The sequence below is a fragment of the Punica granatum genome, chromosome 1 (genome assembly GCF_007655135.1).
Source record: "Punica granatum isolate Tunisia-2019 chromosome 1, ASM765513v2, whole genome shotgun sequence".
NCBI lineage: Eukaryota > Viridiplantae > Streptophyta > Magnoliopsida > Myrtales > Lythraceae > Punica > Punica granatum.
Genome location: NC_045127.1, coordinates 17,752,974 through 17,770,436, shown reverse-complemented (window position 1 = coordinate 17,770,436; position 17,463 = coordinate 17,752,974). Strand labels below are relative to the sequence as shown.

The 17,463-nt window shown below is 42.6% G+C and overlaps 1 protein-coding gene across 1 annotated transcript; it reads left to right on the top strand.

Annotated features, from left to right (window-relative positions):
• Positions 1-6,912: 6,912 nt before the first annotated feature.
• LOC116193227 (60S ribosomal protein L44-like) lies at positions 6,913-8,646 on the top strand. Its single transcript, XM_031522031.1, has 4 exons — positions 6,913-7,089; positions 7,829-8,008; positions 8,111-8,185; positions 8,303-8,646. The coding sequence occupies exons 1-4, from the start codon at positions 7,087-7,089 to the stop codon at positions 8,360-8,362; spliced, it is 318 nt and encodes a 105-aa protein (XP_031377891.1). The 5' UTR covers positions 6,913-7,086; the 3' UTR covers positions 8,363-8,646.
• The last annotated feature ends 8,817 nt before the right edge of the window (positions 8,647-17,463 follow it).

Sequence of the window (17,463 nt, the reverse complement as noted above, 5' to 3'; positions counted from 1 at the left end):
ATAGGACCTAAGAGTGATTAATTCAAAAGCTCATCCTCCTTACATTGAAATTCATACCCAGTAACCACTTTTTATCTAGTCTAAATTAGTAGCTGCAAAAACACAGCAATGAATGCGCATGAGCTTCCATTGCAAACATTTCTGAGCTTTCCCTGGATGTCGAGAGCGAGAAGTTACCATTTTGGAGAAGTCACCGATAAAGGATATTTACTTCTCAATGGCATCATCTTGGTGCCTGCACTGCCATGGATTTCGATCCTTTTATCGCTCGGCAAGCAAGACAACTCACTCCTTCGAGGCAGTTTTTTATAAGGCCAGTGTTACTGTGGCTATGATATAGCAGTTAGCGGTATTTTTGGACAATGTAATTACTAAAGTTTCTCTTATCCCGGATCCCACCAGGAAGTATCCGATTCAAATCTCGACTACCCTTGGATGGGTTTAAAACCAGAAGGCAGAAGGTCCTATTTTGGACGATGAAATGTAATGCACTGATTTATAATATCGATATTGTATCCCTTTTTCATTCCAGCCGATCGAGGAGAATTAGTATGCTGTTTCGCAATTCTGATCCAAAACATGGCCAGGGCGCTGTTGGAAGAGATGCTTGGCCCAACTCAACAACGCCTCACAAGGAAAAAACAATGATTCTGATTATGTTTCTCAATGTGCTGTATCATTTAGTTTGGATCGAGAAAGGAATGCTATTATTTGTAGATTTTGACAGATTAGAGAAGATAGTTTCCAGTTTTCAGTTGTCTGGAGAACTTCTTTCCGGTCCAAACCCTATGGATTCTTTTAGGTAATGCCTTGTGTAGAAGGATTTCATGATAATAGAGAGAAACACGCAATTGCAAAGCACTTAAATGAGAATGAATTGCGATTTTCAATAACAGTATGGGAATTACAATTGGAATATTAAAAGACCACAAACTCGAAACAAAGTTACAGAAAATGGTCTACCCTGCTTTCCATCGATAGAGGTAGTTTAGGCTCTAAAACCTTGACTTAAGCTCGTCCAAGTTTAGAGAAATGGAAGAATTGCGGCCATGTTGAGATGCTCGGAAGCAAATACTGTGGGATGGTGACAACCTTCCTGAACAATGACTAATGGAGTCGTGACCGTGTTGTTGAGGAATACTCCTGCTGCCACAGACTTTGAACCTGAATCGTTGACGGATAAGCCATACCGCTACAAGTTCGGTTATCTAAATTACTCTACTCCTATAATAAGAGAGAAGATGCTCCTGAGCTAAGCCAAGCTGCAATATGTTGATAGTTGTATGTTGAGTTGTGTGTTTGTCCCAGGAGATCAGCTGGTATTTACAGGCCTTCAAGCTCCACTAGTTGTTATGCCGGTTTCTCTGAGGTGGATATCTTGGGCAAAGTTGCGGAAACGAACTTCCTTGCTGATTAAGGAAAGTTTTTGTGTGTTCCCCACTCCAAACAAATCAATTAGTAGCCGTTTGGGTCATGTCTTCCACACATTTTTCATGTGATCTTCTCATTGAGGGTCGTGTCTCTGTTTTTATCCACGCAGAATTCTCGCCAAATCGTTCTTTTCCCACTCAGAATGATTCGGCTGAATATGTCATTTAGCCATCTTTTACTCGTAGATGGTTCGACCGAGCATATCATTCAGTCCATCACCCCTCTACGCTGGACGACACAGGGAATTTGAGTCATGAACCTATTGGTTATTGCAAATAAGTCCCTAATCTCTATCTATTTACGCTAGTGATCCTGAATGTACTGTCCCATTAGATTCATGCCACGTGGCATGGGTTGGAAAACTAATTTTGTGCTGGCAACAGATGCCCCTCGTAAGCCAAAAAACAAAAGTTTTGGCATAGACCTTGTTTAAAACACAAACGATAATATCTTTGATCGAGTTAACCGTTTGCAAAAATCGTTCCTTTCCTCCACTATTGCATAATCTCTCCTTATCTCAGTGTCGCTCGCCTCTCTGTTGCCAAGAGTAATGCCCAAGAGACAATCAAAGATTGAGGAGTTCTCGTAGGCAGCAATGGCAGGGAATCAACGATTTTTTAGGGATTCCATCGATGATTGGAAACCCTAGTTTGAATTTTTCATCACGGTACCCGACGAGGAATCATCCATCAAAATGGTGGGATCTTGCATCCCATCCATGTTTGAGGTCCCAAAAGAGGAATCATCCCGTTAATTTGAACGAACAAAGGAGCTAGCAAAAAGGTTTCCTAATTCTTGGAACAAGCCTATCTTTTTTAATACTGAGAGGCTTCAAAGTGTTCAGAAAGCGGACCTCTCATAGCAGATTTCTCGTTCAAGTTTAGCACTTTCCTGACTCTGACTATGACGAAGTACTTCAATCCCTTATTTCTCGACTGTAAATCGAGAGAAAATGGCACCAATTAGGGATTTATGAGCTGATTAGGGTAACTTCTATGAAGTATCATGTGGATAATATTTGAATGGCTGCCTTGTTTTGCTTTTGAAACGTTATTTTCAGCTATTTTATTATGCTTACTGGCTTCCTAGGTATTACTCTGGATGACGTGGCAACATTAGTGAATTGTTATCCAGACAGAGAAGAGATACAACTAACTTTAATCCTACAAGTGTATATCCTCAAGAACCTTTCTCTTTGCCAAAAAGGCATAAAAAATTAGAGTAACAATAAATGAAGATTCCACCATTAAAGCCGAGGCTTTTAGGGTAGGTACGTTTTGGAACCCCAAAATTTCTAGTTACGGCAAGTTTGCAGAGTACCTCAAAGAAGAAAGAGACCTGGTGCAACAAGAAATTGGGTTCTGCATGTTGTTTATCAACAAATTCTTAATTTGCAATCAATCTTTCCAGATTCAGCTTGCTTACAGTCAAATGACTGAACAATGGTACAGGGCTACAGGTCCTCAAGTAGTAGGTCCTGTGTTATTAGGGAGTATTTATCATTGTTTTAGGGAATCTGACTTAATCAAGGGAAAGAGCCCCTTTTGAGTATAAGACAGGTGGACCACTGTGACTATTTTATTTGTGGGCACACTTATACTTCCCCATACTAGCCTTGAGAGCCCTTCCGAATGACAAAGGTTCCAAAAGTTACACTAGTTATGGTGATCACTTGCGGTGTTTGTATTTAGGGGGTCATTAGCCCCAGCCTAGGAAATTCTCTAAGTGCGTGTCCGTCCTGACACGTTCCCAAACTATGTCCCTTTCGAAGAGAGAAAATTGGAGCAGAATGGTTCCAAGGAGAAACCCTTTGGGAGACAAATGCATTCTACACATACTCTTAATGGATCTTGACCCCACAAGATTTACCTATGTGGTTATCTTCCCATAAAGTAGAGCAGAATACGCCTAACTTATTTGCCAGACAATTTGGGATGATGCAAGGAATACCTCTCCCTTTCTTCAAGACAACCAACAAGAGTTGGCCAAAGAGACTGAACAAGTCCCACTCAGGGGTGATATACTATCAACTGGCTGCAAAGAAGAATGAAGCAACACCTAGGTCTTTTTATGTGACAAGGTCATTTTGTGACAGACCCTGTCCTGGCTTCATGGAATGGTATCAACTATTCTGGGAAGGAGTGGACACCTTGAAGAACAAGCTATAACTGCAAAACCTGTTTGGCGAACCAAGTAGTTCACATTCAATTGCTTCTTCTTCAGAAGGTCAATATAGCATAAGGAATGCTTCCCTTTCTTCATTAAGAAGTGGACCACTTGCTGGTTCTTCTACCACTCTTGGAACTTCCACCTTAGAAAGGGTAACTACGCCTAGTGCCCCTTCAGCTCTCTCTTAAGAGGAAAGTAAGTGAGGTATTAAAGCAAGAAGAAGATGAAGAAGAAAACAAAGATCATTTGTCCCTACGTGAGATGAGGAAGAAAGCTAGGTCAAACGTTTCTTCTTCAAGTAATTGATCTCACTTTTTCCACTTTTTTATTTTCAAGCCTTTGAGGTTGAGTAAAATTACTGAACTATACTCTCGCAGGACCAACCCTTCCAGAGCCTGACCATCGTACTGAAGGACATGGTTCTCCAGCTCCTTTAGTTATTGAAATTGAAGATTAATCTCCTCCACCAAAGACTCACCAAGAGGGAAGAGAAAGTGGCTCTTCCTTATCAATACTAGAAGAAATCCCCACTGTTACTCCAGAATCACAGACTCAGCAATCTGCTGCCAATGTGGATGTTCATGTTTCAGACCATGCATTGATCGGGGGTGAAATTACCATCTCAACCACCTCTGCTGAAGCAATGGATGTAGCCTCAGAAGCCATTATGCCTCCTGTTGCAGGTATAATAACTCCATGTGTACAAGGAGTAATTTTTCAAATATCTATCACTCATCTTGATTGCCGCCACTAATCAACTCAATTTCTGATGCAGAACCCTCAAGGAATAGTGATCATTCAGAGGCTCAAGGAAGTCCTTTCATGACACCAAGTGCATCAGAGGCTGAAATAGTAATTCCAGAACCTGTTCTGGCCAATTTAACTCTTGTAAGTAGAAGTGTTTAGTAAATTGAACATGTATGATTTTGTCACCTATGGTATGTGACATATTCAAATGTTGTCATTAAATTCTCAGGATTCCACTACTTCCTTGACTCTTGCCCCCCAGCCTTCAGTAATGGAAGAACTTAATTAGGTCATGAGCAAGAAGGTGGCCCAAATCGTGGAAGACATTGAACATGCCAATTTTCACGGGGTCATGGAGTTGGTAATGGCTTCTCTGAATCATTCAGCATAGAGTCACCCCTCCGTTTCCAAATGGTTGACATATCTACTATAATTTGCAACCAGTATCAATCAAGAGTTATCCAACCACCAAAGACTGTAGGAAGTGGACCAAGCTAAACATGAGGTCTCGACACGATTAGATGCCTTCTAGCTTCAATTGACTTAAAAAGATCAAAAAATTCATTCCCTTGTTCATCAGTAAAAAACTAATACTCAGACCAATTCGATGTAAATTTCGTACAAAGGACTCGATTGATATAAGTCGTCTATCTTAGGGATGGGATTGATATTTAAATCTTCATTTCTTTTGTTTGAGTGATGTTGCTGCCTCCAAAATCGACACTATAAGATATAAGCATGTGGAAATATTGTAAATAAATCAAAAGCAGAGGGCACTTTTACAAGTAGAATGGGGTCGGAGGATTCTCCTCCAAAAAGTGTCGGAGGAAAAGTTTTTTCTCCTTTTTATTTTAACATTTCAAATTTGAATTACCTTCCGTGTTCAAATTTATTCCGCACCTACTTAGTTTCTATGAATTTACGAATTAATTAATTAAGAGTAAACTAATAATTTGGTCTCTGAGTTATCTGGTTCACATCACTTGGGTCCTAGAGTTATTTTTCCTATCACTTAGATCGCTGAGAGATTGATTTTACATCAACTAGGTCCTTAGTCATATCAGTTAGGTCTTCTGTTCATCATTTAGATCCCTGTGTTCATCAGTTAGGTTCATAATTTATCGACTTACATCAATATGGTATTTTATTACATCATTCGAATCCCTTGTTACATCAGTTAAGTCCCTAATTACATTAGTTGGGTCCTTGTGATTTTTCATCAAAATAATGTTAAGTTGGACTACGGATCTAAGTGATGTAACAAAATTTGGACCATCCTAGTAAGCAAACATTTGCAGAGCCCAGTAAAATGCTGTCGCGTTAGTGGGTCTCCCCTTTACTTCTTTCTCCTCTATTTCTCCCTCACCCTCTTACCTTCTCTCTCCTCTGTTTCTCCGTGACTCAGTCTCCCTCTCTGGCTTCTCCTCATCTCTCTCAGTTGCCATTTTCGGTTGACTCCGACAGCCCCACGGTGAAATAGCGATCATGTCGATGGTCTGGGTTGGTTCAGCAGAGAAGTACGGTGAGCGTCGGGTTCCCATTAGCTTCCCCGCAAATGCTTGGCTGGAAAATTAGGAATCACACTGCCGTTGAGTTGCCATGCCATCGTGATATTGTGCTGTTACCTTGCCGTCGCCGTCGCCATCGCGTTTATCATCATCGTCATGTGGAGCTTGAAGGACATAAAAGAGAGATAGTGCGGAAGCGAATGGGAAGCAGAAGAGTTGGGGAAATCCATTGTGCTGCATTTGAAGATACTCCATGGAAGAGCTGAATTAGTGACTCTAGATTGGGCTCTGCAAAAAGCTCGATCCTTTTAAGGAGCCTAATGATACTCCCATGGAAGAGCTGATGTGGTCGAGCAGCCTTGAACCCCTCGAGAGAGTTAAACCTCTTTCAGTTGTATTCGCCCCTCTATCATGAAAACACAAGGACGAGAAGAGGAAACCGGAGCGAGGAAAGGGAGACTGACAACAGTAGAGAGAGAAACAGATGGACTTTCGGATGGAAGAAGAGAGAGATAAATTGTCGTTTAAGAGAGAGAGAGTCTGGGTGGTGAGGCAAAATATTTACAAAAAGATCTGGTGAAAAACACAAAAAAATGGATGTAGAGACCTCATTGATGTAGCATTTAACACCGTTAGCCTCTTTAATTAACGACAGAACCTACCAGATGTAACGTAAGGACTTAGGATGTAGCAAAATGATCGATTTTGATGTTTCATGAACTTCAGGGTCTTCGCCGATATATCGAAGGACTTATTTAATATAGCAAGGACATAACTGATGTATCAAAGGATCTTTCTAATGTTGCAAATGGTTGATTTAATGTAGCAAACTGACCTAACTGATATAAAAAAGATCCAATAATGCAAATTTCGTAACTCAAGGATACAAGTGATGAAAAAAATAACTAAGATATTCAAGTGATGTAAACCCGATAGCTCAAGGACCAAATCGTTAGTTTACTCATTAATTAATTAATTAATTTTGCGAATTTGATCATACCATGGTTCGGTTGGGGGAGCAACGGTGATACAAACTCGTCCTAGCCCAAAGCAAAGGACTCGGGCTCGAACAGAAAGCCCAATTAAAAACACCGGGTCGGGTCGACCTATAAAAGTATATATATCGGACAATGCCCTACATTCTATTGTTTCTCCACCAGAAGCAGCCTCTCCCACTACTCTCTTACGTACTGCGGCGGCGGCAATCTCCGGCGGCAAACCTACCATCACCATGGTAAGCAAGGGCTTATCCATTCTCTTTCGTCCTCAATCTCCGCAGCTTCTTCCGGAAGAGCAATCCAGGATTCTTCTTTGCGTTGAAAACTTGATAGTCATGTACGTTGACGAATGCAACATTTCAGAGTAGCACTATCTTTTCCGGATCTCTAGTTCACAGTAGTAGAAATCCGGCTTTGGATACGTAAATATTTGCAAGCTGTAAGATTGGCTTGGATCGGATTGTCTACTACTTGTAGGTAATTAGCAAGCTTCTAGTATTTGCGCTGCTGAAGGATTTGCATTATCTTCTTACTAATTGTGAGATTGATTGGGAAATTGAGGGAAGCAATTAGCTTTTTTGACGACGAAATCATTGGATTGAGCTGCTTCGGCCCGACCGAGATGTGATGTGAACCAGGAAATTTCTTGCTTTTTACTGACCTTTGCACTATTGCATTGCATTTACAACCATGATTGGTTGGAGCAGCTGGATTTTAGGGTTTTGTCCGCTGTTGTAATTTGGTCCATTTGAAACATGGAACTCCAGTTTTTGTTCTTCTTTTTCTTCTTTACCGGCACCGCTGCATATGATGCTTCATCATTACAGAATAATTGAGGGTTACCCAGTGCTGGGACACATGCATGATAATGCTCTGTGTCTTCGATGCCCGTATGAGATCTATGGTTTTGACCCGTATATTGACGAAGTGATTGTTGCTGACTTCCGGTGGGTGTGGGTGGGCAACGGAATGCAGGTGAACGTTCCCAAGACGAAGAAGACATACTGCAAGAGCAAGGAGTGCAGGAAGCACACCTTGCACAAGGTCACCCAGTACAAGAAGGGTAAGGATAGCCTCGCTGTGCAGGGGAAGCGACGTTACGATCGCAAGCAATCTGGATATGGTGGTCAGACAAAGCCTGTCTTCCACAAGAAGGTATCGAAATCTGATTTTTGATAAAGAAAGTTTAGAGTTATCTGTTTCCCATAGTTTTCTTGATTATCTTGAGCCTCTTACTAACTGCTAATTACACCCCAGGCCAAGACTACCAAGAAGATTGTGCTGAGGCTCCAGTGCCAGGGCTGCAAGCATGTCTCACAGCACCCGATTAAGGTTATTAGTGATTCCTGCTGCTGTACTCATCTCCCGTATGTTGTTATGTTCTATACTAAATCCCCCTTTGATCCTTTTACTAACATCAAGATGTTTGCTGGCTGGTTTGCTCTGCAGAGATGCAAGCACTTTGAGATTGGCGGAGACAAGAAGGGCAAGGGCACTTCTCTCTTCTAAGCATCAGATCATTTTCTTTGTGTTACTGCCTCAAGTCAGCCACTAGTTTTGGCTATTTTTGTTCTTTTGGACTTTCAGTTTCTCTTAACTTTCGCTTCAAGGCACGTAGGTTGAGTGCGATGAAATGGTTTTTTTTATCTTCTGTAGTTGATGAAAATTTTACTTATGCAGCTTATGTATGTTGACTTATCTTTAGCGTTTCAATTTGCTTGTGCAAAATTGGAAGAATTCAGGATTATAGATTGGCTTCGGACAGGGATAAAGATTACAAAATTATTATCTCATGTTTGATTTAAGGGGATTAGGGTAATGGCAGAATGAGAAATATTCTGCTACTTGTTTTTCAATTATGCCATCAAAGTATTAAATTAAAGCGAAAAGGAGGGAGGCCGTCTCATGCCGGCCACTACCTGCCCAGCGATGTCGCTGGCGGCCTTAAAGGTTGCCAGTGCTGTTGCTTGGGTGGTGGGGGCTGCCACCTTTGAATAGCGGAGCCGACGGGGGCATGCTATGAACATGATTTTTCCGTCTTGACAGAAACTGTAACTGCAAGAGTACATTTTCCGTTCACTGTAGTTGAGGAAGTGCGCAGGGCAAAGAGTTAAGAGCAAAAGTGCTTTGTACATGTATATTTTCCTCTATTTTTTTCTTTTCCATGATTAATAATATTTTATGTAAATAATATCTCTATAAATGAGTACGTATTTATTTATAGATATTATTATATTTAAAGAAGCTTGGTTTTGGTCTCGCTTTTTTCTTCTCAAATTGTTCGTACTAAAAATGCTTCAATTAGTTAGAGCTAGATTTAGATTAAATTTGTAAATTTATCTGAAAAATTACCAATTAACTTCTTGCCGTTTACTCTATTTAGTCCCCCACTCTCTACTCTCTTCCTCTGTCCGTTCGCCAGTCTTCTCTTTTTCTTTTTCTTTTCTTTTAGTTTTCATAAAAGTTTGATACAATTTGTAATGGAATTGTGTGGAAAGCCATTTGGAATATGAAAATTCACGAACATTTCAAACTCCATCTTTGGAGAATTGTCAGTGAATGTCTTCCCTGGTTTTGCGAAGAGAACACTCCGCGTCCTCTTTGCCAAACTAGTTTCAATAAACTCGATCATCTCTAGAAAGATTATATCTTTTATCGTGTAATTTGGAGGGAATCACCCTGGGATTTACACTTAAGTGTTATCCATGTACATCCGCCAAGGATTTGATAAACTTCATTGCTTGCTCGCCAAAAACATTGCTTGCAAATATCCCTGATAAGACCATATTCTCCTTATATGTAGCCATTACTCTTTATTAATTGTGGAACTCACGAAATGATGTCGTGCATGTAGGAAAATCGGGTGACCTCCACGAAACCATCAAAAGAATCAAAACATGCTACATGGAGCACAACAGAAGAGGACACAACTCGGAGAAACAAGAATGGAGCTCAACCACGTATGCCCTGCAACTCGAATTTGCACAAGAACTCACAGGACCCGATTGGAGCATCATCAACACGGATGCATCCTGGAACTGTAGCAGATCATGTCAATTTGGAATCCTACAGCACCGAAACAGTCCCCCAATCCTATCATGGTTCCAGACCTCACGGGACGACAAGCCACTCCAGGCAGAGGCCCGAACAACACTTCTTACTCTAACAATAGCAATAGAAAGAGGATCACCAAAGATTTGGCTTCGTTGTGACGCCCTGATTCTAGTAAAAGCTATTTTGCACCCACATAACTTACTGTGGGAAATTAGGAGCATAGTATCAAGTAGGTCATGTTGTTAACTAGAGAGGTTAACGGTATTAAATGCTACATCAATTAGGTCCTTATATCCATTTTTTGTGTTTTTAACCAAATTTTTTTGTAACTATCTTTCCTCACCACCAACACTCTCTCTCTTAATTGACAATTTATTTCTCCCTCTTCCTCCATCCGAAAGTCCATCCATTTCTCTCTCTACTGTTTTCAGCCTCCTCTTCCTTGCTCTCGTTTCTTGATCTCATCCTTATATTTTTGTGACAGAGGGGCGACAGCAATAGACACAGATTCAACTCACTCGAGAGGTTTGAGGTTGCTCGGCCCCATGGGGACATGCGAGTCGAACAGGCCCGACATAACCAATAGGGCGTCCATGGGACTGTCCTAACTCTCATTTGAGGGATATGTTTTGGCCGGGAGCCCATTTGGAAATTATTTAAATAAAAATAAAAAGGGAGTTTAGGAAGGAGTGTATTCGTAGGATACTTGTGGCCCCGACGGAGGACAAGCAAGGCCCATTCGTAGGTCGGAGGAGCGATTGGGCTAGCGATTCTCATGGCGAGAAGGTTGGGCTATGCTTCTATTGCTCTGATCTTTGTGGAGGGAGGGCTGAGCCTCGGTGTTGAAGTTCCAAGGAGTTGGATGAGAGGTGTTTGTTGACTCAGTTCTAGTCGTTCGGGATTCAAATTGCTTTTCGATTAGGTGTTTCCTACAATGGGAAAATGAAAGCAATGAATGAGTATAAAACCGCCCGTAATTTTAATGTAAGGGCGTAGGGAAGTGAACTGACCTAGTAAGTGACGTACGAACTCACCAGGGACGCGCTAGGTCACGCGGAGGGTGAAAACCATGGATGGTTTATCCGAGGAGGTGGGCATGACTCGCCTAGTCATGGGGGTGTGTGGCCGGGATGGATGGCCTCTGATCACAACTCGCCTTGTAGTGGGGAGGAGAAGATCGTTGGTGGTCCACCCCTGAAGGTTAGCACAACTCGCTTGTCGTGTAGAGAGTGTGTAGCCAGGATGGACTCGACCTTTAGTCACGGCACGTCTCGTTGTGGAAATGAGAAGACCACGAGTGATCTACCTGCGAAAGTGAGCACGACTTGCCTGTCGTGTAGGGATGTGGTGGTTGAGATGAACTCGGCCTCTAGTCATGGAGCGTCTCGCTGTGGAGAGGAGAAGACTGCAAGTGGTCTACCTGCGAAGGTAAGCACGACTCGCCTATCGTGTAGAGAGTGTGTAGCTGCTGTGCAAAACTATAGATAGAATGCATGGGGTGCATGAGCTTTGAAAATACTAAAGCGGTCATTCATATTGACTCAAAAGGTTCAAAGAATAATGTAAGTTCTGAGAGTAAAATCCTAAGTCGGTTTTCTACCACTCAAGGGGCGAGCGAGTGTCGCATTGGAAAGCATCGATTTTAGGCTGAGACCTCAATGAGGTATCTATCCTAGGGTGTGCGTGGACCTCAATGCGCCTTCTCCCTAGAACTCTCCTTAGTGGAGTTCGCCCGATAAAGGTTCCTGGTCGCGTCTTTACAGCTCAACGCAGGCGTGAGGGAGTCCCCTCTAGAGTTGACGCTGGTTGGTGAGCTATTCGTCCTTCTCGGCTATTTCCGAGCGAAAACAATCCCTCTTGATTCTGGTGTCCATGAGCTCGAAGAGAAAGATGTCCTGGTAGGTGTGTCGGCCTCAGTCTGTGGAGGCTCGATAAGATCCTCGTGTGCTGGGGGATGAGGGTCCGATACTCCTTGATAGTCGATATGGGTTCGGTGCCCTAGATGTCGAAGACTGCGTGAACCAGATCTCAGAAAGTAACGACTTCAAGGAAGTTCCAATCTACCCGGCGAGAGGATAATAAAGGGATGTCCCTGACAAAGGCGGCAATATAGTCGCGATCTGCTGGGCGCAGGTTCGTCTAGATGCAGGCGATCCCGTCTACTGGTGGTGTGATACGATCGAGGCGTGGACAAGAGGTCGAGCGCGACATCCCTTACCAAGATGATAGGAAAACCAACTTAGAATTCGTCAACATGAATGACCCCCTAATAGTTTAAAGAAAACATGTGATGCATGTTTGTAGAAAAAATAATGCCCACGGCTTACAAGGAGAAAGTACATATAAATCTCTCGAAGTAGCAAAAGACTCAAAATCTCGTAGGCGGACTCAAAGCATGGTCGATGAAGCCAGTTGGAGGTTGGCATTGAGGCATAGCTCCATGCATGGCTTTGTACTATAGGAACCATACTATCTAGCGATGGGGGGCCCCGACTCAAGGGTATAAATTCCTTGAAAGCTAGCGGGGTCTTTTCGAGGTTGTGTTGACAGTCGAGCTGTGGGTCGTGCCCCTACTTCGAACTCCTATCGAATATTATGCTTCTAGTACCGGTCGTGAGACATGACCCATAGGCATCTAGAACTAAGATGATATGTTATGCGTGGAGAAAGTAAATTTTCCAGAAAAATAAAATGAAACCCAGTAAATAAACACGAGAAATAGCAGACAAACGGATCGAGCCCAAACCCTCTAAAGTCCCAAGTGGAGTCGCCAATTTTTGCGGACCCGAATTTTTGGGGCCGGCATGCGCTTGCACGATTGCACGGCTTGGGAGTATCCACCTTCACAGGGGATGCGTGACGGATGAGTGTGAGAAAGAGTCGCCACTACTTGTTTAAGATTCGGAAGTCGATGATCGGTGAGTTTTAGGGGTAAGAAATACACCTAGTTTGTTAAGGCATATTGTCTTGCGAAACCAAGAGTTCTAGTTCAACGGTTCTGTTACGTGCAAATCTAAATCCTGCACACCCTTTCAGTACTCTATTTTGTCTAAGGTTTACCATTTTTAGTTTATTTACAGCATGAATTAAGTTTCACTCATCGTACTCGGTTTGAACCATAAATTCACGAAAACAGTCGATTTGAACTAAGAGACCGAAAGAGGAATGGATTCTCATGTCAGGAAATCGATACGTCCTCACATCTCGGTTAATTGGATCATGATGATCGGTTTACCGTGTGGACTAAGCCCGTGATCCGTCTGGTCCCGCACATCCTAAGGACCCGTAAACCGACTCGATCGGTTCCAACTCTCGAACCTCTCTTTTGCCGATCAGGATTATTACAAGAATGCATGTACAAATAAATTCCTCATAATGTACTCTCAATAATAAATACAATTACAATAATTTGATCATGGTCGGTTCGCGTTTGGCCAAATTCTTTCGCTCACCGTGTGTCTTGAGAAAGACCAAAATTGAAATTAAAGCGACGCGCTCTCAAGAGAGCTGAGGGTCAGGTTCAACTGAACCGATGGATCCCAGGAGGACTGAATGGTCTTTGAGATAGCCATGGAACCGGTCGAGCTTTCTGGTGATTGTCTAACCTCTTTTCACGCACCTCAATCCGAGTCATCCACCGCTTGGACACTACTTGTCAAGAACATAATTGGGCTAAAAGATGATACTCTGTTTCATTCATCCAATAGGTATGTATACAACCATGTCCGATAAATAAAAGGAAAGCAATATCAATGGCTAAACTAGGGTGTCCTACATATTGTATACAAGGATATGTACATAAGTTACAATGGAAATGAAATCTTTCCATAATACTCCCCCTCAAGTCGGAGAATGAAGATTCTTAATTCCCAACTTACTGAGGAGAAAATGAAACTGATCATGCTAAAGTGCTTTGGTAAATATATCTGCCAATTGAAAGCGTGTAGACACATGGGATGTTGCGACAGCTCCAGAGCGCAGATGTTGCATAATGAAGTGGCAATCTATTTTAATGTGCTTGGTGCGCTCATGGAAAACTGGATTAGAGGCGATGTGAAGAGTTGCTTGATTATCAAAAAATAGACGCATTGGACATGCATGATAGACACCAAGGGAGCTGAGGAGGGAATAGAGCCATAAGAGCTCACTGATAGTCGCTGCCATTGCCCGGTATTCAGCTTCAGTGGAGGACTTGGAGACCGTCGTTTAATTTTTGGTCTTCCAAGAGATAGGACTGCCGCCTAAAGTAATGAAATATCCAGTCAAAGACCGTCGAATCATTGGGCAACGAGCCCAATCTATATCACAATAAGCTGTTAAAGATAAAAAGGTTAACCGGAGAAAAATTCCTTGTCCAGGGGATTGCTTGAGATATCGGAGCACCCCGTATGGCGACATCCTAGTGTCCCTAACGAGGATCATATAAGAACTGTGATAGGGTATGAACATGATAGCTGAGCTCTGGCCTAGTGATGGTGAGATATAGGAGACGACGGTACTGATCCGGATCAGAAACGGGATCACCACTATCATTAGATAACTGGTGTTGTTGCTCCATAGGAAAATAAGCAGGGCGAGAACCTAGCATACCAGCCTCAGTGAGAATATCTAGAGTATACTTCTGTCGATTGAGAAAGAGACTAGAACTGCTGCAAATAATCTCCATCCCCAAGAAATAGGATAAAGGATCAAGATCCTTAATGTGGAAGCACTGGTTAAGATAATTCTTAAAATGAGTGCAGGAGACAGAGTCGTTAGCCACGAGAATCATATCATTCACATAAACGAGAACGACAAGGAAGACGCTACCATGAGAGAATGTGAACAGAGAGTGATCAGCCTCTGCCTATTGAAAACCATATTGAATGAGAGTTGTGGCAAGCTTAGAATACCGGTTGCGAGAACCTTGACGAAGACCATATAGAGACTTTCGTAGTCGGCAAACTTGATTAGGATGAGCATAACGAAAACCAGGAGGAAGAGACATGTAAACCTCCTCATCCAAGTCCCCATGGAGAAAAGTATTGTTGACATTCAGCTGATGCATCTCCCCTTGCTTAGCAACGACAATAGTTAATAAACAATGTACCGTGACTAGTTTTGCTACTAGAGCAAAGATCTCGTGAAAATCGACTCCTTCAACTAGAGTGAAACCCTTGGCCACGAGTAGAGCTTTGTAACGTTCCACAGTGCCATCTACCCATCTTTTAATCTTAAAAACCCATTTACATCCGATGAGTTTCTTCCCGGAAGGAAGTGATTGAATAATCCAGGTGTCGTTATCCTTAAGAGCGTGAAGTTTATCTGCCATGGTGAGGCTCCATCGGTGATCCTTGGTGGCCTGGGAAATAAGTTCTTGGTTCTGTTTCGGAATCAATTGCGACAAGGAATGACAATTGTGTGGCGTCAATATCGGAATTATTAAGATAATGCTCTAGGGGATGAGACATACTTGGAGAGTGCGATGGAGCGGGTGATATGATTAGGGGGAGAGGGAGAATACAAGCAACGAGGTTCGGAAACAACAGTCGAGTCGGTAGAGGGATGAAGTATCGAGTCGGCAAATGAATAACAGACCGGGTTGGGCAGAATATCGGGCTCAGCTAAAATGGGCGAAGCGAGCTGACTGGATGAATTTGGCAGGCTGGGTTCAGCCGAATTGGACTGAATGAAGCCCAGTGCCGTTACTGGACTCAGCTAAATTAGGCTCAGTAGAATTGGGCTCAACTGAAATGGGCTCAGTTGGACTGGGCAGATGGTGAGTTGATTTGGGCTCTATTGGACCGAAAAACTCCCCCTGAAAAAACTGGGCCTGAATACCCAAAAATCGGACTCTCATGTTAACCGAAGTGGATGGAGACACATTGCTGAGCGGAAACTTGGTCTCACAAAAGCGAACATCTCGAGAAACAAAGGCCTCACGGCTCTCCAAGTCATAAACTCTCTAAGCCTTCTTTCCAAACGGATACCCAATAAAAATGCACCTTCTCGAACGTAGCCCAAATTTATCCTTAAGACAAGGATTATGGTGTGCATAGCAGAGACATCCGAAGACACGATTATGACGATAATTCGGCTTCTTACGAAAAAGAAGTTCAAACGGTGTCTTGCTAGACAAAATGTTTGAAGGTGTGAGATTAATGAGATGTGCGACGACGCAAATGCATTCTCCCCAAAAATCTATTGGAAGTGAAGCTTGGAACATCGGGGCCCGGGCTACATTGAGAATGTGACGGTGCTTTTGCTCGACCCGTCCGTTTTGTTGAGGGGTGTCATTGCACGAAGTTTGATGAATGATGCCATTGTCAGAGAAATAGTCTTGAACAACTCAGCTCATAAATTCTGACCCATTGTCACTTCTCCCTGTTTTCATTGTCCAATCAAATTGATTCTGACCAGGTTCCAAAAATTAATCAGGAAACCTTGTGTCTCCGATTTTTCCCGTAAAAGATAAACTCATACACCACTGATATAATCATTTACAATCGACAAGAAATACCAGCCACCAGAAAAAGATGAGACCTTACAAGGTCCTCATATGTCACAATGAACCAATTGAAATAGGAAATAAGCTTTATTTGAACTAATTGGAAAACTGGAACGTGTCTGTTTTGCTCGGCAACATACGTCACATAGTGCAATATCATTTGAAAGATGTATAGAAATATAATTATTCTCAAACTAAATGTGAGGAGAAGGATGTCCCAACCGCTTGTGCCAAATATCTTCACTATCTGCTCTCATTTCCCGCAGTCTCTAAATTCATGAAGATACTCGTCATAGAAGCTAGACCCCCCCGTAAAGCTCACCCACTCCAATCGTACTCCACAATGTGCGGTCCCGAATCAAACAAAGACTAGAGATGTAGTGTATACTACAATTAAGTTCCCGAACTAATTGAGCCACAGACAATAAGTCGCAATTAAAATTTGTCACATAAAGAACATTATGAAGAACTATATTAACTCCAAACGAAACCTTGCCCATAAAGGTAGCCTTCATTGTCCCATTCGGAGCATGAATAGTTGGACCATTATTAATAGGAATGGCATCAAAAAGATTATCCAAACTACTAGTTATATGTCGTGAAGCTCCCGAATTAATAATCCAATCAAATTCTTAAGTAATGGGCACGAAATTCTCACCACTTAATCGATAAACCTCACCATCATCATATGAAACCATGGAGACTAGCTACTGTAACTGAGCCTCTGATAAATGGGCCAGCTTACTTAAATCTGCGGGGCGCTTTACATGGGCCTGGACCGCAGTGTAATTTCCTGGGCTTTGATTAAAGAACTGGTTCGAAGGTTGGTTGGGCCTTCATTGTCCACGATTGAACTTCGTCGATCTTGTCTATGATTGGCCGGCTGTATAAGGGCCTCAAGAGTGGTGATGCCCAAAACCTCCCCCATGTTGCTGCAAAGGAAACGAGGAAGGCGACTGCGAGCTTCTTCCTCCCAGCCAAGACTGCCCCGATGATCTGCCCTTCGAATTCCTCTGGTTCGTCTGCTCGGAGCTTGGGTAACCATGGAGCTGGTAGTAGGTGGCCCGGT